General features: G+C 47.0%; 1 protein-coding gene across 2 annotated transcripts in view; it reads left to right on the forward strand.

The window, feature by feature from the left end:
- The first annotated feature begins 1,081 nt into the window (after positions 1-1,081).
- The window catches only part of Espl1 (extra spindle pole bodies like 1, separase), a 32,657-nt gene continuing 10,269 nt past the window's right edge, over positions 1,082-23,469 (forward strand). The window contains exons 1-17 of one of the 2 annotated variants that reach the window (XM_045152555.1): positions 1,082-1,130; positions 1,559-1,649; positions 2,884-3,945; positions 4,218-4,322; positions 4,462-4,573; positions 6,511-6,647; positions 9,404-9,597; positions 10,902-11,141; positions 11,272-11,416; positions 11,529-11,667; positions 13,343-13,482; positions 15,558-15,692; positions 17,773-17,892; positions 20,302-20,473; positions 20,836-20,964; positions 21,086-21,242; positions 22,231-22,340. In XM_045152555.1, coding sequence (XP_045008490.1) covers positions 1,569-1,649; positions 2,884-3,945; positions 4,218-4,322; positions 4,462-4,573; positions 6,511-6,647; positions 9,404-9,597; positions 10,902-11,141; positions 11,272-11,416; positions 11,529-11,667; positions 13,343-13,482; positions 15,558-15,692; positions 17,773-17,892; positions 20,302-20,473; positions 20,836-20,964; positions 21,086-21,242; positions 22,231-22,340 — 3,178 coding nt within the window. In that variant the 5' untranslated portion in view covers positions 1,082-1,130; positions 1,559-1,568. Of the gene's footprint in view, positions 1,131-1,166; positions 1,208-1,558; positions 1,650-2,883; positions 3,946-4,217; positions 4,323-4,461; positions 4,574-6,510; positions 6,648-9,403; positions 9,598-10,901; positions 11,142-11,271; positions 11,417-11,528; positions 11,668-13,342; positions 13,483-15,557; positions 15,693-17,772; positions 17,893-20,301; positions 20,474-20,835; positions 20,965-21,085; positions 21,243-22,230; positions 22,341-23,469 lie in introns of those variants that run through there. The other variant, XM_045152554.1, reaches the window with a different exon arrangement.

The raw sequence follows: 23,469 nt of genomic DNA on the forward strand, positions 1-23,469 counted from the left end.
GTCAGCTGAATCTGTATGTTTGGGGAAGTATTTGGAAAGATCCCAGTTAAGGAATTTTCCTAGTTGTTAATCACAATCTCCACTCAACCCTATCCTTTATACACTCCATCACAAGCCAATGGCAGGATAGGCTGGAAGAAAGGCGCCCGGGGTGTGGTGCTCATGGTGTCCTCCAAGAGCTATAGTGAGAAAGAATTTCATACATCCTCTTTGACCTAGTAATCCAAGCCACGTTGAGCTTCCCAGAATGTTTTTGTTGTCTAGTCTAATTCTCTTGAAATTTAAATTCTTGCCTGCATTCAGAAAATAAGTAACCTCTATTTCATAAATAAACAAAACCTTAGAAAAAACTAAAGGTCTGGAGGGATGGCTTAGCGGTTTAGGCGCTTGCCTACTAAGCAAGCCTAAAGACCAAGGTTCAATTCCCCTGAACCCACGTAAACCAGATGCATATGGTAACACAAGCGTCTGGAGTTCCTTTGCAGTGGCTAGAAGCTCTGGTGTATAGTTCTCTCTCTCTCTCTCTCTCTCATAAATAAACAATTTTTTTTTTAATTTTTATTTATTATTATTTATTTATTTGAGAGCGTCAGACACAGAGAGAAAGACAGATACAGGGAGAGTGAGAGAGTGGGCGCGCCCGGGCTTCCAGCCACTGCAAACGAACTCCAGACGCGCGCGCCCCCTTGTGCATCTGGCTAACGTGGGACCTGGGGAACCGAGCCTCGAACCGGGGTCCTTAGGCTTCACAGGCAAGCGCTTAACCGCTAAGCCATCTCTCCAGCCCCCAAAAATTTTTAAAAATGCTTTAAGAAAATAAAATAAGGAAGCAAGGGCTGGACTTTCCTGCCAGCTGCTAAGAAACCTGCTGCTGAGGAACTCAGCACAGACTGACAAAAAAATGGGACAACCCGCGCCCTCCAGAGGCCTTCATGTTCAAAGCAGCACCCCGCCCTGCGCAGAGTCACGTGACCATCAATGCGACCAGTAAACTACAGTTCCCAGAGCTCCACGCGGCCAGTCGGCGTTACGCGCTCTTGCTGATTGGTCGCTGGAGATATTTGAAAGGTGGGGGTGGCGCGGAAATCGTAGGTTACCTTTTGGCTCCTTGGCGCAGGCTTTGGCTGGAGGTTAGTCCTGAACCTGGAGGGTGATTTTTGGGGACAGTGAGGCACGGAGGGACTCGTGAGCGTGCGCTCAAGCCGAGGTAAATGGGGTTCCCGTCTCTGACTAGGCGGAAGAGACGGGTGCGGCTCTGCGACGCACAGTCGGGGCGGGGGGTGACCTTGGGACTGCCTGGTGGGCGCCCCAGGAGCTCGGAAGGAACCTCCAGCGTACGGTGGTGGGTTTTGGGAGGACCAGGGTCGGCCTGGGGGGAGGAGGAATGGAAACGGCAGTTTATAACGGAAGCCCAGCGTCATGGTCAGAGGTTTTTCAGGATGAGATTTCTGATGGGATATTTTGCATATTCCACAGCTTCCTACCCATTCACTTTTCCTCCAGTTAGGTCCATTACAAAACTTACCTGCCTTCTTTCGTTTGTCTCCTTTTTCTCTAGCTCTTGCGCCATGAGGAACTTCAAAGGAGTCAACTTTGTGTCTCTGCTAAGAAGTCAGAAGGAAGCCCAAGAGCTTCTGCCTGACTTGAAGGTAGGGATGCTCTCTGGCTTTCTGAGCTGACCCCCAGTACCGGAAGTTGAACACAGGGTCTCATGCGTGCTAAGAAAGCCCTTCTCCAGTGAACTATATCTGCGGCCTTCTTTTCACTGTTTGTTCTGAGACAAGGGCTCACTAAGCTGCTCCAGCTGGCCTTGAACTCATTCTAGCCTAGGCAGGCCTTAAGTTTGCAGTCTTCCAGCCCCTGCCTCCTTGCCTTTTTCTTCTTCAGTGCTATACTGCTATGTTCAGCTGTGTTCTACTTTATTTGTTTTTAAAAACACAGTTTATTTATTTATTTGAGAGAGAGAATGGGCAGGCCAGGGCCTTCAGCCACTGCAAACAAACTCCAGACACATGTCCCCCTCCCCTTGTGCATCATATGGCTTATGTGGGTACTTGGGAATTGAACCTGGGTCCTTAGGCCTTGCAGGCAAATGTCTTAACTGCTAAGCCATCTCTCCAGCCCTATGTATGTTTTGTTTTGTTTTTCAAGGAAAAGTCTCACTCTAGCATAGGCTGACTTGGAATTCACTATGTAGTCTTAGTGGCCTTGAATTCACAGTGGTCCTCCTCCCTTTGCCTCCTAAATGCTGAGATTAAAGGTGTGAATCACCATGCCCAGCCCCTTTATTATATGTTTTTTTGAGGTAGGGTCTTGCTCTAGCCTGGGCTGATCTTGAACTCAGCAACCCTCTTAAATCTACCTCCCAAGTGCTGGGATTAAAGGTGTGCACCACCACACTCAGTTTATTTATTTATTTTATTTTTCATTTGGAATTTTGAGGTAGGGTCTCGCTCTAGCCCAGGCTGACCTAGAACTCACTGTATATTCTCAGGGTGGCCTTGAACTCATGGTGATCCACCTGCCTCAGCCTCCTGAGTGCTGGGATTAAAGGCGTGTGCCACCATGCCCAGCTTGCTTTACTTTTTTTTTAAAATATTTTATTTGTTTATTTGTAAACAGAGAAAGATACAGAGAGAGAATAGGCACTCCATAGCCTTTTGCAAACGAACTTGACACATATGCCATTTTGTGCATCTGGTTCTATGTGGGCACTGGGGGATCGAACCCAGGATGGTAGGCTTTGGTAGAAAGTGCCTTTAACAGCTGAACTATCTTCCCAGCTCTCTACCTCTTTTTAAGAGGCAGATATAAGGGGAACCTATCTCTGCTTCCTTTTCCTTTCCTACCTCTTTCTCTGCTCACCCTACTCATCTCTCCTAGGAGTTTCTCTGCAAGCCTCCAGCTGGTTGTCCCAGCAGCCGATCTGACGCTGAGAGGAGACAAGCTTGTGATGCCATCCTGAGAGCTTGCAACCAGCAGTTGACTGCCAAGCTAGCTTGCCCTGGGCATCTGAAGAGCCTGCTGGAGCTGGCGGACATGGCCTGTGATGGCTACTTGTTATTCACCCCACAGCGCCCGCCCCTCTACCTGGAACGCATTCTCTTCATCTTACTTCGGAATGCTGTAGCTCAGGGAAGTCCAGACGCCGTGTTCAACCTTGCTCACTCCCTCCATGCGTGCTTGGTGCAGTGCTCTTGCCAAGCTGCCTCCCAGGACTATGAGGCTGTGACTCGGGGCAGCTTTTCTCTGCTCTGGAAGGGAGCAGAAGCACTGTCAGAGCGTCGAGCTGCATTCTCAGCTCGGCTGAAGGCCTTGAGCTTCCTAGTACTCTTGGAGGATGGAAGTATCCCTTGTGACGTTCCTCACTTTGCTTCTCCAACAGCCTGTCGAGTGGTGGCTGCCTATCAGCTGTTTGATGCTACTGGGCATGGTCTAGATGAAGCAGACGCTGATTTCCTGTACGACTTGCTCTCTCGGCATGTGATCAGAGTCTTAGTGGCTGAGGGAGGTAGCTCTCCCGGTCCTCTTTCTCCCCAGAGGGCCATCTGTCTCTTGGAGCTCACCTTGGAACACTGCCGTCGCCTCTGCTGGAGCCACCACCATGACAAGGCCATTAATGCAGTGGAGAAGGCATATGATTATCTAAAGAACACCAATCTAGCCCCCAGCCTCCAGCTATGCCATTTGGGAATTGAACTGCTACAGACTAGGGAAGAAGGACCCCTGGCAGTGGCCCAGCTTCTGATTAAGGCATCAACTCTGCTGAACAACAGCATGGAGGCGCCATCACCTCCACTTCGGGCTTTGTATGACAGCTGCCAGTTCTTCCTTTCAGGCCTGGAACGAGGAATCAAGAGGCATAACAGATCCGATGTTGTTCTGGGTCTCTTTGCTTTTCTTGGAGGGTACTGTCCCCTTGTCCGGCAGCTGCGGGATGATTGTGTGAGTTAAGGACCTAGTGGTAGGGTGGGATGTGGTTCTGTAAACTCACTTCTAGCCTAGTGTTTGGTATGATCAGGAGGCTTTGGCTCCTTAGAAAGCTGTTCTTTGAGCCACGCCTTGAAAACAATCTGATCCATCCTAAGAGGGCAGTGGTCCAGTATCCTTTCTCCTCTTCCCTGAGCTGTGTTAGCTCCTGAGGACTCTGGGAAGTTTGAAGAAAGTATGGAGCTTGTTGTTTCTGTCTCAGACCGACCTTCCCCTTCTTTCTTCAGGTCGATGGGGTCTCCTCTAAGCAGCAGCAGTCTTTGCTTCAGATGCACTTTCATGGTCTTCATCTCTACACTGGGATGGTTTACGACTTTGCTCAGAGCTGTCAGGTACGTTCTGGGAATCAAGAAACTTGGACAAAGCTTTAGGGTTTGGGGTTGCTCTTTAGAAGAGCTTTGGCATTGGGTGGGTCCCTTAGATGTTGGATGAATATCTCTTCTTACCCTCCAGCCCTTCTTGTCCCTTCAGGTAGCTGAACTGGCCCAGCTGGTGGAGAGTTGCAGATCTGCTGCTGTCTGGATGCTGGAGTCATTAGAGGGGCTGTCAGGCCAAGAGCTCGCTGACTGTCTGAAGCTGACTGGTTAGTGTGTCTGGGCTCAGGTGCAGGCTTCTGGGGAGGATCATCATTGGTTAGGCAGGCATACTGCATTGTGTATGCCTCCAGCCATTGTGGGGGCTAGGTGCTTTAAAGAGACAATGAAAGATGTTTATGAGGATCAGTTATTCTGCTTAACACAGGAGAGAAATGATGAGGCTTATTGGAGTGGGCATGGGTTTCTTTGCAGTTTGACTGGGTAGCTATTTCATAAAAATGTTTGTACCCAATATAACATTATGGCTTTTATTTATTTTTAATTTTTTTTGTTTTGTTTGTTTGGCTTTTCTAGGTAGGGTCTCACTCTAGCCCAGGCTGACCTGGGATTCACTATGGAGTCTCAGGGTGGCCTCAAACTCAGAGCAATCCTCCTACCTCTGCCTCCCAAGTGCTGGGATTAAAGGCATGCGCCACCACGCCTGGCTTATTTATTTTTAATTTTTGAGACAGATTGACTTGTGTAGCCCATACTATTCTTATACTGATGATAATCCTCCTGCCTCAACCTCCAAAGTGCTGAGATTACAGGATATTTCTGCCAGCTGGTCTACATGGAGGAGGTTATCAGCTCAGTTCCAGCAGGATTTCTCAGTGGCCTTGCAGCCCAAGTATATGGAGTCTTCAGCAATATAGCCTTTTTTATTATTATTATTTTATTTTATTTGAGAGAGACAGAGAGAGAAAGAGGCAGAGAGAGAGGGAGAGAGAAGGGGCATGCCAGGGCCTCCAGCCACTGCAGATGAACTCCAGGCATGTGCGCCCTCTGGCTAACGTGGGTCCTGGAGAATCGGGCAGCGAACCAGGGTCCTTAGGCTTCACAGGCAAGCGCTTAACCGCTAAGCTATCTTTCCAGCCCCCTTGAATTTTTTAAAACCTTAAACTTCTACATTCTTATTTATTTGAGACAGAATATAGGTGTCCCAGGGCCTCTTGTTATTGAAAACAAACTCCATACTCATGCACTATTTTGTGCCTGTGGCTTTATGTTAGTACTGGGGAGTTGAATCCAAGTTGACATGCTTTACAAGCAAGCCCATTAAACTACTGACCCATTTTTCCAGATTTGAATTTTCAACTTCATTTATTTATTGGTTTTTCCAGGTAGGGTCTTACTCTAGCTCAGGCTGACTGGGAATTCACTCTGTAGTCTCAGAGTGGCCTCGAACTTAAAGGAGATCCTCCTACCTCTGCCTCCTGAATGCTGGGATTAAAGGCTTACACCAGCATATATGGCTCTTGACCATTTTTTAAAAATTTATTTATTATTTTTTTTTTTAGAGATAGGGTCTAGCTCTAGCCCAGGCTGACCTGGAATTCAGTGTGTAGTCTCAGGGTGGCCTCAAACTCACAGCAATCCACCTACCTCTGTCTGCCTTCCAAGTGCTGGGATTAAGGCATGCACCACCACGACCAGCTGAACTATTTTTTTAAATTCATTTTTTATGTTCTTTTTTTGAGGGGGGGTTAAAATTTTTTTCTTTTGAGGTACAGTCTCACTCTATCCCAGGCTGACCTGGAATTCACTATGTAGTCTCAGGGTAGCCAGAACTCACAGCAATCCTTTTACCTCTGCCTACTGAGTGCTGGGATTAAAGGTATGTGCTACCACACCCGGTTTAGAATACTGATTTTGTAAGCATAACAGAGATTAGCAGTGAGGAGAGATGGGCACTGTGTAGGAATGAGAGTTCAGCTCTTGAAGAGCCAGTGTACAGATCTGGTATGAGTTTGCCTTTCTGACATGGAGAGCAGAGACTGCTGAGGAGTCAAGGGGAGAGCTGCCCTCCTCTGCTCCCTTGTGATCTGGAATGCTTGCATAGGGTTCTTATGTGGAAGCTGCTGAGCTAACCCCAGGGTGAGCTGAGCTCAGCAGTGTAGGGATGTGGGAACCATTCTGATGACCAATTATCCTTTCTCTGCAGCCACTTACACCAGTAACTTGGCCTACAGCTTCTTTAGTCACAAGCTCTATGAAGAAGTCTGTGTCATCTTGGAGCCAGTCTGTCATAAACTGGGCTTAGCTAAGCCAGGCACTTACCCTGAAGTACTACCTGAGAAGGTAGGAAGGAGCGGAAGGAAGGAAAAGGGTCATGTGGTGAGGTGCTGGGATGGTATGAGAAGGCTTTGTCACTACCCCTGCCTTCACAGACTTTGGCACCAGCACCTGGGTCAGTGTGTTCCAAACCTCCTTTTTTCTGTTACCTAATCTTTTTCTTTTATTATTTATTATTTTGTTTGTTTGTTTGTTTCCAAGTTAGGGCCTCACTGTAGCCAAGGCTGACCTCAAAGTCACTCTGTAGTCCCAGGCTGGCCTCAAACTCAGTGATCTTTCTACCTCTGCCTTCTAAGTGCTGGGGTTAAAGGCATGTGCCACCACACCCAGCTTCTTTTATTTATTTATTTTTACTTTTTTTTTGTAAATATTAAAAATATATATTTTGGGCTGGAGAGATGGCTTAGTGGTTAAGGCGTTTGCCTATGAAGCCAAAGACCCCGGTTTGAGTCTCCAGGACCCACATAAGTCAGATGCACAAGGGGGCACATGTGTCTGGAGTTTGTTTGCAGTGCCTAGAGGCCGTGGCATGCCCATTCTCTCTCTCAAATAAGATAAATAAATTAAATTTTTTGAAAAAAGTTTTATTTATTGATAAGGAGAAAGTGGGAAAGAGTGGGTATGTTAGGACCTTTTGCCACTGCAAACAAACTCCAGATGCATGCTCCACTTTGTGCATCTGGCTTTGTGTGGGTCCTGGGAAATCAAACCCAGGCTGTCAGCCTTTGCAGGCAAGCACCTTAAGCACTGAGCCATCTCTCCAGCCCTAAATTTTTTTTTGTTTATTTTTATTTATTTATTTGAGAGTGACAAACAGAGAAAGAGGCAGAGAAAGAGAGAGAATGAGCATGCCAGGGCTTCCACCACTGCAAATGAACTCCAGATGCGTGCGCCCCCTGTGCATCTGGCTAATGTGGGTCCTGGGGAATTGAGCCTTGAAACGGGGTCCTTAGGCTTCACAGGCAAGTGCATAACCACTAAGCCATCTCTCCAGCCTATCTCTAGTCCTAAATTTTTATTTATTTGTGTGTGTGTGTGTGTTGGGGGTTGCCAGGGTCACTTATCACTGTAAACGAATTCTTGTCCAGCTTTATGTGAGTCGTTAGGGAATTGAACTCAGGCTGGAAGGCTTTACAAACAAGCACCTTTAGATGATGAGCCATCTCCCCAGCCCCCATAATCTTTTCCTTCAGATTGACTTGCTCTTTACTTTTAGCCTCCTTTTAAGCCAATGATTTAAAATTGAGGTGCACGTTAGAATCACCTGAGTGAACTTTTAAGACATTTTATTCCTATGTTTACCTCAAGTTAATTGTATCAGATTCTCTAGTCATGGAGCCTAGGCCTGTACGTATTCTAAAGTCTTCCTACCCCCAAGGTGGTCCTTTGTACCACCAGAGCTAAAACCAACGTGTTAACAAGAACCTGCGTGAAATGATGGGTTGGCTGGATTGACAAGTGATAGATGGTAGAGAGCCTGGAGTTTCATCAAGGTGATGAGCCTCTGAAGGATTTATGTATGTCCTGAAAATTAAACTTGAATGGTCTCTCAGGCCCCTCAAGCTTACACAGGAAGTTCTCTTCTTAATCATTGAGCCATCTTCAACTTCCTCTAAAGGATTTATTTACTTGTGTGTTTGTGTAGGAGCCTTCCTTTGGCTCTTACATTCTTTTTTAAAATATTTTAAATAATATTTATTAGAGAGAGGAAGAGGCAGATAGAAAGAAAATGGGCATGCCAGGGCCTGTAGCCACTGCAAAGGAACTCTAGATGCATGTGCCCTTGTGCATCTGTCTTACATGGGTCTTGGGAAGATAAGCCTGGGTCCTTTGGCTTTGCAGGCAAGTGCCTTAAGCACTAAGCCATCTCTCTAGCCTCTCCTTTTTTTTTAGTGAGTGAGAGCAGAAAGGAGAGAGAAAGAGAATTGGAATGCCAGGGCCTTTAGCCACTACAATCGAACTTCAGACACATAACCTTGTGTGGCTGGATTTCTTGGGTTCTGAGGAGTTGAACCTGGGTCCTTAGGTTTCGCAGGCATGCTCCAACACTAGACCTGCATTTTTTTTTTTCAAAGGCAGGGTTTCAATCTAGCCTAGGCTGAGCTGGATTCACTATGTAGTCTCAGGGTGTCCTCAAACTCATGGTGATCCTCCTACATCTGCCTCCCAAGTGCTGGCATTAAAGGCATGTGCCACCACACACAGCTTGACCTGCATTTCCTTTTTTTTTTTTTTGGTTTTTCGAGGTAGGGTCTCATTCTAGCCCAGGCTGACATGGAATTCACTATGGAGTCTCAGGGTGGCCTTGAACTCACAGTGATCCTCCTACCTCTGCTTCCCAAGTGCTGGGATTAAAGGCGTGTGCCACCACGCCCAGCACATCTTTTTTTTTTTTTTTTTTTTCAAGGTAGGGTATCATTCTGGCTCAGGCTGACCTAGAATTCACTATGTAGTGTCAGGGTGGCCTCGAACTCTCGGTGATCCTCCTACCTCTGCCTCCCGAGTGCTGGGATTAAAGGCGTGCGCCACCACACCCGTCTGGATCTGCATTTCTAATGTAGGACTAGGCAGTGCTGTTTGCTGAGGGAAGAGCCCTGGAAGTAGCAAGCATCATGGGTCTCAGTTATCAGGGTAGAAGAGGCACCTCCTAGCCCTTTCCATGTGATGGGTGTACCTGTCCACGCACACCTGAACTGTACCCTGCTGTACTGTGTACACTTCCTGGCTCCCTATTCTAAGTTGGTCTGTTCTTTTTCTGTCAGCTACATAGGTGCTTCCGGCTGCATGTAGAGAGTTTGAAGAAACTGGGTAAACAGACCCAGGGCTGCAAGATGGTGATCTTGTGGTTGACAGCCCTCCAACCCTGCAGCCCTGAACACATGACGGAGCCAGTCAACTTCTGGGTTCGGGTCAAAATAGATGCGGCCAGAGCTGGGGACAAAGAACTACATCTGAAGTGAGTTGGAAGCAGGGAGGACTCACGTTTGCCCTTTTGTACCTGTGATCATGCCCCTTAATCTATAATTGTGAAACAGGCAGTGGTTCCTTCATCTGTCATTTATGATTCAGTGCCTTCTGCAGATGTCTCAGGCGATGTTCTTGCTTTTGTTAGTATGTCCTCCTTGGGAACTATAAAAAACAGCACATTTAGCTAGGTATGGTGGCACACGCCTTTAAGCCTTGCACTTGGGAGGCTGAGGTAGGAGGATTGCTGAGTTTGAGGCTAGCCTGAGATTACATAGTGACTTCCAGGCCAGTTGTGAACACATGACTGAGCTAGTCAACTTCTGGTCTAGAGTGAGACCCTACCTTGAAAAAAAAAAAAAAAACCCAGCATATTTAACTTTTTATTTGGGGGGGGGGCTTCATGGTAGTCTCACTAAGAAGTCTCAGGGTGGCCTCGAATTTACCACAATCCTCCTACCTCTGCCTCCTGAGTGCTGGGATTAAAGGTTTGCGCCACCACGCTTGGCTCATGTTTTGTTGGTTTTTTGTTTTTTTTTTGGCTTTTTGGCTTTTTGAATTAGGGTCTAGTCCAAGATGACTTGGAATTCACTATGTCATCTCAGGAATGACCTTGACCTCACAGAACCTCCTACCTCTGCCTAGGATTAAAGGTGTGCACCGCCACACCTGGGCATTTGGTTTTTCGAGGTTGGGTCTCACTGTAGGCTGAACTGGAATTCACTCTGTAGTCCCAGGCTGGCCTTGAACTCATGTCGATCCTCCTACCTACTCCTCCCAAGTGCTGGGAATAAAGTCGTGCGCTACCACACATGGCTTAATGTATATTTTATGATGACAGGGTGACTTGCTAAAAGAGGGAAAACCCTTAGCTGGGTTATTTAAGGTAATTGTTCATGAAGAAGTGATGTATGTAAGCCCTGAAGAAGTTGAGTAATCCTTGATTGAAAGGTCTTGGAAGAGAGTCCCTCACAGCAGAACTACTAAATACAAAACCACCAGTGTAGCAGTGAGCCTAGCAATGGGAAGCGGCTTGGGAAAGCCCGCCTGGTGGACGGTAGTGGGACATTGAGATGATCGCGGTGGGCAGAGGCTGGGTCACACAACACTTTGCAGGCATTGATGAGGATTTAGATGTGATCTCAAGTGGCAGTCGTCTGCATTAAACAGAGGAGCTGTGTGACCTGATTAAGGTTTTTAAAGCTTCAACTAAAAACGTAGTGAGCGCTAAGCTAATGCTGAGTGTCCCCAGCAAGAGGGCTGAGGCTGTCTTCAAAGTCTCCGCTCCTCTCTTAGGACTCTGCGAGACTGCCTGAGCAGCTGGGACCCAGAGACACAGGCCCTGCTGCTGCAAGAGGAGCTGCAGGCCTACAAGGCAGTGAAAGCTGACACTGGGCAAGAACGCTTCAACGTTATCTGTGACCTGCTGGAGCTGGACTCTGAGGAGACGCCTGCCGGGGCCTGGGCACGAGCTACCCACCTGGTGGAACTGGCTCAGGTGCTGTGCTACCATGATTTCTCCCAGCACACTGAATGGTGAGGAGGAATAACTGGGGAGGCGTCTCTTGATCCTAATCTTACTCTTCCGGGTGGTCAGTTTCCCCCACTCTGTTGCTAAGGGACCTCCCTTGTAGTGGGCCTTAATCATGTGCATCTCTCCCTTCAGCTCTGCTCTAGATGCTATCCAGGAAGCCCTGCAGCTTCTGGAGTCTGTGAAGCCTGAGGCCCCGGTTAAGGATTGCCTTCTGGACGATAAAGCCCAGGCCTTATTGTGGCTGTACATCTGTACCTTGGAGGCCAAAATGCGGGAAGTGAGTGGGGCTGAGTCAAAGTGGTGGTATTAGTCATTTTTTTTTTCTGGGATAGCTCCCACTAAGCTGGTACCAGACCTGGTTTTTAGTTTGATTCCCTTCTACCATCCAGGGTATTGAGCGGGATCAGAGAGCCCAGGCCCCTAATAATCTGGAGGAATTTGAAGTCAATGACCTGAACTATGAAGATAAACTTCAGGAAGATCGTTTCCTGTATAGTAGCATTGCCTTCAACCTGGCTGCAGATGCAGGTGAGGGCAAGAAGCGTAGTGTGGCATGGGCATCTCTGCTTTTGAAGAGCAGAGAAGGACCTCCAGGGTGGGAGAGGCCGGCCTTGTGACAGGAGATAGATACTGGAGAGAGGAAGGCAGGCACAATGAACAGAGCGTCTGGTGGAGAAAGCCAGATTCCAGATAGCCATGCAGAAAGAATATTCACTCTTTTTTTTTTTTTGGTTTTTCAAGGTAGAGTCTCACTCTAGCCCAGGTTGACCTAGAATCCACTCTGTAGTCTCAGGGTGGCCTCAAACTCATGGCAATCCTCCTACCTCTGCCTCCCGAGTGCTGGGATTAAAGGCATGCAACACCACGCCCAGCTCACTTTTTTGTTTTTGACTTTTTATTGACAGCTTCCATAATTATAGGTAATAAACTTTAAAAATTCCCTGTCCCACCCCATTTATTTTTCCCTTCTCAGATCTACCCTCTATCAAATCCCCTCCCCCTTCCAATTAGTTTCTCTATCATTTTTTGTTTGTTTGTTTGTTTGTTTGAGGTAGGGTCTTACTCTAGCCCAGGCTGACCTGGAATTTGCTATGTAGTCTCAGAGTGCCCTTGAACTCACGGCAATCCTACCTCTTCCTCCCAAGTTCTGGGATTAAAGGCGTGCACCACCATGCCTGGCTATTTTTTATTTATTTATTTTTATTTTTAAAATCTTATTTATTTGTGAGCAGAGAGAGAAGAGAGATAGAAACAGAGAATGGGCATGCCAGGGCCTGTAGCCACTGCAAGTGAACTTTAGACACATGTGCCCCTTGTGCATCTGGCTTATATGGGTCTTGGGAAATTAAACCTGGGTCCTTTGGCTTTTCAGGAAAATTCCTTAACCACTAAGCCATCTCTCCAGCCCAGTCTCTTATTTTGATGTCATTATTTTTCCTCCTGTTATGCACCTGGCTTTACATATGTACTGGGGAATTGAACCTGGGTCCTTAGGCTTCACAGGCAAGTATCTAAACTGCTAAGCCATTTCATCAGCTTTTCCTCTTATTATGCAGGTTTGTCTAGGTAGTGTCAGGCACTGTGAGGTCATGAATATCAAGCCATCACTTTTTATTTTTAATTTCTTTTGGTTTGGTGGTGGTGGTTGGTGGTAGTGTACGTGTGTGTTTTTACCAAGGTAGGGTCTCACTGTAGCCTAAGCTGACCTAGAATTCAATCTGTATTCCCAGACTGGCCTTGAACTCACAGCAATCATCCTACCTCTGCCTCCCAAGTGCTAGGCTTAAAAGCATGCACCACCACGCCAGGCTTGGTTTGGTGTTTATTTGAGGCAGAGTCTCACTTTAGCACAGACTGACCTGTAACTCACTCTGTAGCCCAGGCTGGTCTTGAACTCAAAATTAATCTCCTGCCTCAGCCTCCTGATTGCAGAGATTAAAGATGTGTGCTACTGGGCTGGAGGGATGCTTAGTGGTTAAGGCATTTGCCTGGAAAGCCAAAGGACCCTGGTTTGTGATTTCCCAGGACCCACGTTAGCCAGATGCACAAGGGGGCGCATACGTCTGGAGTTCGTTTGCAGTGGCTGGAGGCCCTGGAGTGCTCATTTGACCCCTTTCTCTGTCAAATAAATAATGAAAATAAAATTTAAAAAGATGTGTGCTACCACACTCTGCCAGAATGGTCACTTTCTTTTGCTTTGCAGCTCAATCTAAATGCCTGGACCAAGCCCTGGCTCTGTGGAAGGAGGTACTTAAAAAGGGGCTGGCTCCAGCTGTGCGGTGTCTCCAGCAGACAGCAGCCTCCCTGCAGATCTTGGTGGCTCTCTATCAGCTGATAGCAAAGGTAATGGGGCAGGGTACTGATGGAGCTCCATAATACAGGGATGACCCAGAGATGAGCTCCATCACCTCTGTCTGTGCAGCCACTAAAAAGCCCTGTAGTCTAGTGATTCAGAGCATGGGCTCTGCAGGGGTGGTGGTACACACTTATAATCCTAGCTCATGGGAGGTTGAGTCAGGAGGATTGTGAGTTAGAAGCCAGATTGGTTTGCATAGTGACATCTTATCCAAAAGAAAACAAGGACTGGCATGTAGCTCAGTGGTTGAGCAGTTGGATTTAATCCTCAGCACCACAAAAAGCATGGGGCAATAATAATATTATTACCTAATGGCATTGCTATCATTCAGTGTAATAATGCATGGAAGATTTTTTGTGTAGATGAAAGTCTCTTTTTTTTTTTTAATTTTTTTGGTTTTTATTTTTATTTATTGATTTGAGACAGAGAGAGAAAGAGGCAGAGAGAGAGAGAGAGAGAGAATGGGGACGCCAGGGCTTCCAGCCACTGCAAACGAACTCCAGATGCGTGCGCCCCCTTCTGCATCTGGCTAATGTGGGTCCTGGAGGAATCGAGCCTCAAACCGGGGTCCTTAGGCTTCACAGGCAAGCGCTTAACCGCTAAGCCATCTCTCCAGCCCTAGATGAAAGTCTTATTTATTAATCTTGTATTTGTTTATTTGTCCAAAAGTATAGATCAGTGATTTGTCTTTTTTGAGGCAGTGTCTCACTGTAGCCCTAGTTGACCTGGAATTTGTAGATCCAGGTTGGCTCTTCCACAATGGACCCTGAGCCTTGGAAGGTGTGATAGAGACGTTTTAGTGCTGTGGTGCTTTTTTAAGTGCTTTTTTCCCCCTTAATTGTTGTTGTGTTTTCAAAGTAGGGTCTCGCTCTAGTCTAGGCTGACCTGGAATTCACTATGTAGTCCCAGGCTGGGGCTTTGAACTCACACAGATCCTCCTACCCCTGCCTCCCTACTGCTGGGATTAAAGGCGTGAAACACCATGCCTGACTGTTCTTTTTTTGAGTCAAAGATGACCTTGAATTTCTGATCATCCTGCTCCCACCTCCCTATTGCAGGGATTACAGGTATGTGTCATCACACCTGGTGTATGAGGTATTAGGGAGCAAATCCAGGGTCTTGTGCATGCTATAAAGCACTCTACCTACCAAGCTGCATCCTCTTTTTTTACGAGGTAGGGTCTCACTCTAGCCCAGGCTGACCTGGTATTCACTATGTAGTCCCAGGTTCACAATCCTCCTAACTCTACCTCCTGAGTGCTGGGATTAAAGGCATGTGCCTTGCTGTGTAGCCCAAGCTGACCTTGAATTTGCATCCATCATCCTGCGTTAGCCTCCTAAAAGTTGGGATTATAAGTGTATGCCATGTCCTACTCAGCTCGGGACTGTTGGGATAAACCTCCAAACCAGACACAGCTTATGGGATGAAGGCATTTCTTTCAGCCTTACAGATCCAGGGGATGTTGTATAATGAGAGAAGAAGCTGGTCCACTTTACTAAATCCATGCAAAGAGAAAAACAACCACCTGTACCACACTCTGGGGACCCTAGGCAGAGCTCAAGGGCTCTACATACCTACAGGCTAGAAATCAGATCTTCTCCCAGTAACACCATTGGGCTGGTCCCCAGGATCCAACCCCAGTGACACCTCGTCCAGCCAGACTGCTGGAAACCCAAGTTACAAGCTTTAATAACACATTTAAGTCTATTGGGGGACATCCATTCAAGCTGCCACATGTCTCTCACCCCATTCCTCCACATAGGCTTTAAAACAGAATGGAGCTACAATCCTAGCACTTGGGAGGTAGAGGCAGGAGGATTAAGAGTCCAAGGCCAGCTGTGGCTACATTGAAATTTTAGGTTATATAAGATCTTACTCAAAAGACAAGAAAAACAAAACCCAGAAGGGGACCAGGCTGGTTGCCAAGGATGGCTGATGGCTCTATGTGGGTATCCATAAACACCCTAAGGTCCAACGGTTCCAGAGGGCAGAGGAGCAGAGGGTGAAAAGGAGGTTTTCATGGGAAATTTTCAAGGTCAAATTATTGCTCTTGCTTGGCCAGCCCCTGAAGGCTCTGGAGGCCCTGCTGCTCCTACGGATCGTGTCTGAGAGACTAGAGGACCATGCAAAGGCGGCCAGTTCTTCCTGCCAGCTTACCCAGCAACTCCTGAGCCTCGGTTGCCCCAGCTACGCCCAGGTGAGTGTCAGCTGGCAGAACCCACAGCTACCTATCGGGGCTCATGGCTTTAAAGGCCTAGCTTCCCCCCTGAGAAGACTGGCTGCTGAAGAAGTCGCTTCCCCACCATCCGCCCCGGCACTTGGCTGCAGTTCTAGAGTGAGGAAAGGTGGGGTGGCCTTGGGAAGTAGAGCCTTCTTTCCTGCCTGCTGCTACAGCTGATTGCTTCTACGTCTTACAGACTCTCACTTCTAAAATCTGCCCATTATACATTTTATACCTGTTTCTGGCTTCTCACACCTGTTTTTTTTTTTGGCAGTGCTGGTGATTGAAAGACTCAGGGTGCTTTACCAGTGAGCCATAGCCACAGTTTCTCTCTTTTGTAAATGTTTATGGGGCTGGGCGTGGTGGTGCACACCTTTAATCCCAGCACTTGGGAGGCTGGAGTAGGAGTATTACCCTGAGTTCAAGGCTACCCTGAGACTACATAGTGAATTCCAAGTCAGCCTGGGCCAGAGTGAGACCCTACTTCGAAAAACCTTAAAAGAAAAATAAATAAATGTGTGTGTGTTTGTGTGCGCGAGTCTCTCGTCACTGCAAATGAAGGTCCATTTAATTTTACATGGGTAATTAGAGAATTGAGCCTGGGCCAGTAGGCTTTGCAAGCAAGCAAGTTAAACCACTGAGCCATCGCCCAGCCTCCAAGTGTATCTATTTGCATGTGTGTGGTAGGAAGGTGCAGGGTCTCTTTCTATTGCAAATGAATGCCAAACATGCCAATTTTTGTGTCAGGCTTTATGTGAGTTGCTGGAGCATTAAACCTTAGTCTGCCAGGCTTCAAAGCAAGAGGCTTTAACAACACTGAGCCAACCCAGCCCCAGTTTTTGGTTTCTCAAGGCCAGGCTGACCTGGGATTCACTATGTAGTCTCAGGGTGGCCTTGAACTCACGGTGATCATCCTACCCCAGCCTCCCGAGTGCTGGGATTAAAGGTGTGCACCACCACGCCCAGCTTTTTTCTCCCTTTTGACTTCTAGGTGGCTCAAGTCTAATCATCTCTCCCTCTGTATGATTTCCATGGCTTCTCCACTTACCTGAAGGTTGCTCCAGAGAAGTGTGCATCTTTTATTCTGGCACACACTTTTCCTGCTTCTTCCTTCTGTGAACCTCACGTCACACTGCACTATTACATACCCTGTGCATGCCTCTCTGCCCCTTTGTGTTGGGGTATGTTAGTCTCTCTACCCTAAGTGCACCTCTCCACTGCCCTTTCTTCACTCAGTGAACCTCTGCTTTCGTCTGAGGTGCTAGCTGAGTTGCCACCTTTCATACATCTGTATCTTTAAGGTAGGATCAACCACTTTCCTAGGTTCCTCTGCCAGTGGGCAACACTGATGGCATTGTTTCATGACGACAGATGTAAGCCTGCATCCCTACTGTTTACAAGATGTTGGATGGAAGATTCTGCTTGTTCTTTAGGCCGGCTTTGTCTGTCTGTCTTTTTTTTTTTTTTTTTGGTTTATAGAGGTAGGCCCAGGCTGACCTGGATTTCACTATGTAGTCTCAGGGTGGCCTCCATACTTATCTTAAAGTATTCTAGGGAGCAAATGAACATTATGTGTATTTGGGATAATTTAGTATTTAACTGGTCACATTCAGTGCCTTTCTTGCAAATTCTTTTTTTTTTTTATTTTAAAAATATATTTTATTAATTTATTTGGGAGAGAGAGAAAGAGGCAGAGAGAAAGAGAGAGGGAGAGAATGGGTGCACCAGGGCCTCCAGGCACTGCAAAAAACTCCAGACGCATGCACACCCTTGTGCATCTGGCTTATGCGGGTCCTGGGGAATCAAACCGGGATCCTTTGGCTTTCTTGCAAATTCTTTAGTCTTTTTTTTTTCAAGGTAAGGTACCACTCTGGTCCCCGCTAAACTAGAATTCACTATGTGGTCTCAGGACGGTCTCTAACTCACAGCAATTCTCCTACCCCTGCTTCCCGAGTGCTGGGATTAAAGGTGTGTGCCACTATGTCCGGCCTCTTAGTCCACTTTCATCTGAAGAGTCTTACCACTGTGTTCATGTGCTCTCTGGCTCCTTTCTTAGTTATACCTGGGAGAGGCAGAATCAAGCCTGAAGAATATCAATCAGACTGCTGACACATACCTCCTCCTTTCCCTGACCTGTAAGCTACTTCGAAGCCAATTCTACTGGACTCACCAGAAGGTAATTTTCACAACCCCTCAACCTCCTTTTTTACTTATTTTTTTATTTTTGAGGTAGGGTCTCACTCTAGTCCAGGCTGATCTGGAATTCACTATGTAGTCTCAGGGTGGTCTCAACTCATGGTGATCCTCCTGCCTCTGCCTCCTGCATGCTGGGATTAAAGGTGTGTACCACCATGCCTGGCCTTCAATTTAACTTCTTTCCTTCTTTCTTTTTCTTTCTTTCTTTCTTCTTCCTTTCTTTCTTTGCAGCACTAGGAGTTGAAGCTCTAATATTGACACGCAGCCAGGCCCCCAGATCTGCCTACACATAGGAGCTGGAGCACTTTCTACAATCTCGACCAGTGCTCTGTTACCAGCTACACCCTCAGACCTACTTCTCTCTTCCTTCCTTCCTTCTTTCCTTCCTTTCTTTTTTTTTAATTTGTATTTATTTATTAGAGAGAGAGAGAGAATGGACACGCCAGGGCCACTAGCCACCGCAAACGAACACCGGAGTCATGTGCCACCATGTTTATTTGGCTTACGTGGGACCTGGAGAGTTGAACCTGGGTCTTTAGGCTTTGCAGACAAGCGCCTTAACTGCTAAGTTATCTAGCCCTTATTTCTCACTTTCTTAAACCCCAAATATTCTGGTACATAGAATTTTAGAATTTCTAGGGTATTTGTGTGAGTTCTAAGATTTCCTTGTAGCTTAGTAAAACATTTATGACCCTGAGAGACAGTAGAAATGTCCACCCCTTGCTCACACTAGTGCTTTCAAAGAGATTTTATTCTTTCTCAACTTCCACAAGGGCAAGGTGGGGTGGGGGTCTAGAAATTGGACTAATCAGCCAAGTGTGGTAATCCCAACATTCAAAAGGCTGGAGAAGGGGGCTGGAGAGATGGCTTAGTGGTTAAGTGCTTGTCTGTGAAGCCTAAGACCTGGTTTGAGGTTCGATTCCCCAGTACCCGTGTAAGACAGATGCACAAGGGGGCACATGCATCTGAAGTTCATTTGCAGTGGCTGGAGGCCCTGGTGCACCCATTCTCTCTCTGCCTCTTTCTCTCTCTGTCTGTTGCTCTCAAATAAATAAATAAAAGTAAACAAAAGGCTGAAGCAGGTGTGCTCAAATTTGAGGTCAAGTGGGGCTGTATAACAAAATGCTTTCTGATAAAAAAATAGCCAGGCTTGGTGATGCATGCTTTTTATCTCAGCACTAGGAGGCTGAATTAGAAAGATTGCCATGAGGTTGAGGCCAACCTGAGGCTACAGAGTGAGTTCCAGGTCAGTGTGGGTTAGGGTGAGACCCTACCTCAAAAATAAAGTTCTAGCCAGGTGTGGTGGCACACGCCTTTAATCCGAGCACTCGGGAGGCAGAGGTAGGAGGATCGCTGTGAGTTCAAGGCCACCCTGAGACTACAGAGTTAATTCCAGGTCAGCCTGGACCAGAGTGAGACCCTACCTTGAAAAACCAAAAAATAAAAGTAAAAAAAAATAAAGTTCTAAAAATGGACTGAAAAGCTTTCTCAGTGACTAAAGACACGTACTTGCAACGTCTGCTGAACCCCATTTGATCCCCCAGCCATCCACGAAAGCCACATGCAAAAGGTGGTTCATGGGGCTGGAGAAATGGCTTAATGAATAAGGTACTTGCCTATGAAGCCTAAGAAATCATGTTTGAGTCCCCAGTGCCCACGTAAGTTAGATGTACAAAGTGGCACATGTGTCTGCAGTTCATTTGCAGTGGCTGTAGGCCCTGGCACGCCCATATTCTCTATCTGCTTCTCTGTTCAATAAATAGATTAAAAAAAAAAGGTGGCTCATACATCTGGAGTTTGCTGTGGTGCGAGACCTGGTCCATCCATGTCCATTTTTTTTTTGTTTTTTGTTTTTTGTTGTTTTGTTTTGTTTTGTTTTTTGAGAGTGAGAAAGGCAAAGAGAGAAAATGGGTGCACCAGGGCCTTTCAGCCACTGGATGTTTATGTCACTTTTGCATCTGGTATGTGATACCTAGAGGTTTGAACATGCATTCTTAGGCTTTGCAGGCAAGCACTTTAACTGCTAAGCCATCTCTCCAGCCCCATGTCTATTCATTCTATAGAGTGAATTCCAGGTCAGCCTCTGCTCAAGTGAGACCCTGTCTTGAAAAAAAAAAAAAAAAAAAAACTGAAAGAGGAGAAAAGGAAAGGGCAGAAAGAAATAGTGATTTGGTCCTAAGAAGGCATTAAATCCTTGGATTAGAAATCCAGTAGAATCCAAGAGATCTGAGTTTTGTCCCTAAACTAGCTGTTTTGGTTTCTGTCAAGTTTTAGTTGTTCCTCTATTTTTTTTTATGGTTAAAGGCTGGGGATTGGACATGTGACCTCCAAGGGCATCTTGAGCTCTGAGTGCTGGTATGACTCCTCTCTGGCCCCTTGTCTCTCCTAGGTGACGGAAGGTGTTTCTCTACTGCTGTCTGTCCTTCAAGATCCTGCCCTCCAGAAGTCATCCAAGGCTTGGTACTTGATGCGTGTCCAGGCCCTGCAACTACTAGCTGTCTACCTTAGCCTATCTCCAAACATCCTTTCAGACACCCTGCGTGAGCAGCTCTGGGCTCAAGGTGAAAGAGAGGGGCTGGCAGCTTTCTTGCATGATGGGTGTCCTTTGTCTGCTATTGGCTCTTCTTAGCCCCGGTCCCCTTGCTGACCAGCTTCTCTTTGGAAGCTGCATGACTTAGGCCTGTGACAGCAAAGGGGTTTCATTTCACCTGTTGCCCCGAATCAGTTAACTAGTGGCTGTACTAGAATAACAGACTAAAAGAAGTTCTGAAACCCCAAGAGAGCTCAGCAGGCAGTGTGTGATTGACAAGCTCTGTCTGCCTCAGATGTGGAAGGGAAGGGATGGCAGTATGCTGTCCTAGCAGTTGAGGTGACAACCCTGCTGTCCACACCGTCTTTCCTTCTGCACCTCTCCCTATCCCAGGCTGGCAGACGCCTGAGACAGCACTCCTTGAAGCCCACAAGCTCCTCCGCAGCATCATCCTCCTGCTGATGGGCCGCGATGTGCTCTCAATTCAGAAAGGAACTGTGGAGTCACAGTTTCTGGACTATGGTGAGTCTGAGGAGAGCGAGGCGCTTGTGGTGTGGACACTAGATGGCGGGGCTGGCCGTTTGTCTCCAAAAGATCCGATTGCAGCTGGACACTGAAGTCTCACCTCTGTCCTTTGCTACAGGTGAAAATCTGGTGCAAAAATGGCAGGTTCTTACAGAGGTGCTGAGCTGCTCTGAGAAGCTGATCTGCCGCCTGGGCCACCTGGGGAGTGTGAGCGAAGCCAAAGCCTTCTGCTTAGAGGCCCTGAAACTCACAACAAAGCTACAGATTCCTCGCCAGTGAGTGAGAAGATACTGATGATGGCTCCTCACTGCTGTGTGCTCTGACTATAGCTTCCCCAGTGATTCTAGAAATATGCCTAATGTCTAGAGGGGGTGGAGGGAGAAGGCATTCTCGTGCTGCACAGGAAATAGCGAATTAATCTAGGTTATATACTTCCTTTCTTTCTTTTTTTCTTTCCAAGGTAGGGTCTCACTCTGGTCCAGGCTGACCTGGAACTATGTAGTCTCAAGGTGGCCTCGAACTCACGGCGATCCTCCTACCTCTGCCTCCCAAGTGCTGGGATTAAAGGCGTGCGCCACCACGCCCGGCACAAAGTTGTATACTTTCTTCTTTTGGCTTTTCTATGTAGGGTCTTGCTCTAGCCCAGGCTGACTTGGAATTTACTATGTAGTCTCAGGGTAGCCTCGAACTCATTGCCATCCTCCTACCTCTTGACTCCCAAGTGCTAGGATTAAAGGCTGGAGAGATATCGTGATGGTTAAAGCACTTGCCTGTGAAGCCCAAGGACTCATGTTCAACTCTCCATGTCCTGTGTAATCCAGACGCACCAAGTAACACAAGTGCTCAAGGTCACACCTGTGCACAAGAGGGTGTGTGCGTGCGTGCGTGCGTCTGCTGGCAGTGCTTTCATTTACTACAGGACAGCACGTCACCTGGATGCAAAGAATGACTAGTAGCCTTTTCCTAAGTTTATTTGCCCATGGGCGCTTTTTTTTTTAAACTTTTTATTGAAAATTTCTATAAGGATAGACCATATACCATGACTATTATTAATTAGTATTAATTTTGAGAAGTGCAAAACTTCTACCTAAGGGTGACTTGGGATGAGAGAGTGTCAATGGCCTCCCTGGCTAGGCTGTTAAGTCAGTGTTGAGGACTGGAAGGTCTTTTGGAGGCAGAGAAAGATGGTGAGTGCTGTGCATGGCAAAGGGCAAGCAGGGAAATGGACCGTCCTGCTGACTGGTCTCATCTCCTCCCCACAAGGTGTGCCCTGTTCCTGGTGCTAAAGGGTGAGCTAGAGCTGGCCCGCGGTGACATCGACCTCTGTCAGTCAGATCTGCAGCAGGTTTTGTTTCTGCTGGAGTCCTGCACAGGTAAGCTGCCATGTCCCCTGCCTAGAGACGAGTACGGCGGCACACAAGCTACCACACAGCCTCAGATGGAAAGGCTCCGGTCCCGTCTAAACCCTTCGGCGTCTATCCTAGAGGACACCCCTTGACGCCGGTCGGGCCATTAGTATCCCTCCTCCTAAGAGAACCTGCTCAGGGCTAACCCTTTCTGGCTAGAGTTTTTATACTGCTCAGTGCATTTTTGCTTTAAAAAATTATTACTTCTTGCTGGGCATGGTGGCGCATGTCTTTAATCCCAGCACTCGGGAGACAGAGGTAGGAGGATCGCCATGAGTTTGAAGCCACCATGAGATTCCATAGTGAATTCCAGGTCAGCCTGGGCTAGAGTGACACCCTATCAAAAACAACAACAACAAAAAAGAAGTAATAATTATTATTATTATTATTTTTTTTGGTTTTTCGAGGTAGGGTCTCGCTCTAGCCCAGGCTGACCTGGAATTCACTCTGGAGTCTCAGGGTGGCCTTGAAAAAAATTATTATTTCTTACCTGGTGTAGTGGTGCACACCTCTAATCCCAGCACTCAGAAGGCAGAAGTAGGAGGATCACTGTGAATTTGAGACCACAACCCAATATAGTTGAAATATAGGTGAAAACAGGCTTCTTTTTCTTATTTTTTTAGATATTTTATTTCTTTGAGAAAGAAGAAGGAGGCAGATAGAAAGAATAGACACACCAGGACCTCAAGCCACCTTGTATATATGGCCTACATGAGTACTGGAGAATCGAACCTGGGCTGTTAGGCTTCACAGGCAAGTGCCTTAGCCACTAAGCCATCTCTCCAGTCCTCTTTTTTATTTTTTATTTATTTATTTTTTATATTTTTTGTTCATTTTTTATTTATTTACTTGAGAGCAACAGTCACAGAGAGAAAGACAGATAGAGGGAGAGAGCGAATGGGTGCACCAGGGCCTCCAGCCTCTGCAAACGAACTCCAGACGCGTGCACCCCCTTGTGCATCTGGCTAAAGTGGGACCTGGGGAACTGAGCCTCGAACCAGGGTCCATAGGCTTCACAGGCGAGCGCTTAACCGCTAAGCCATCTCTCCAGCCCTTATTTTTATTTTTTCATTTGTAAGGTAAGTTGAGAGATTCA

Source organism: Jaculus jaculus, chromosome 6 (genome assembly GCF_020740685.1).
Source record: "Jaculus jaculus isolate mJacJac1 chromosome 6, mJacJac1.mat.Y.cur, whole genome shotgun sequence".
Taxonomy (NCBI): Eukaryota; Metazoa; Chordata; class Mammalia; order Rodentia; family Dipodidae; genus Jaculus; species Jaculus jaculus.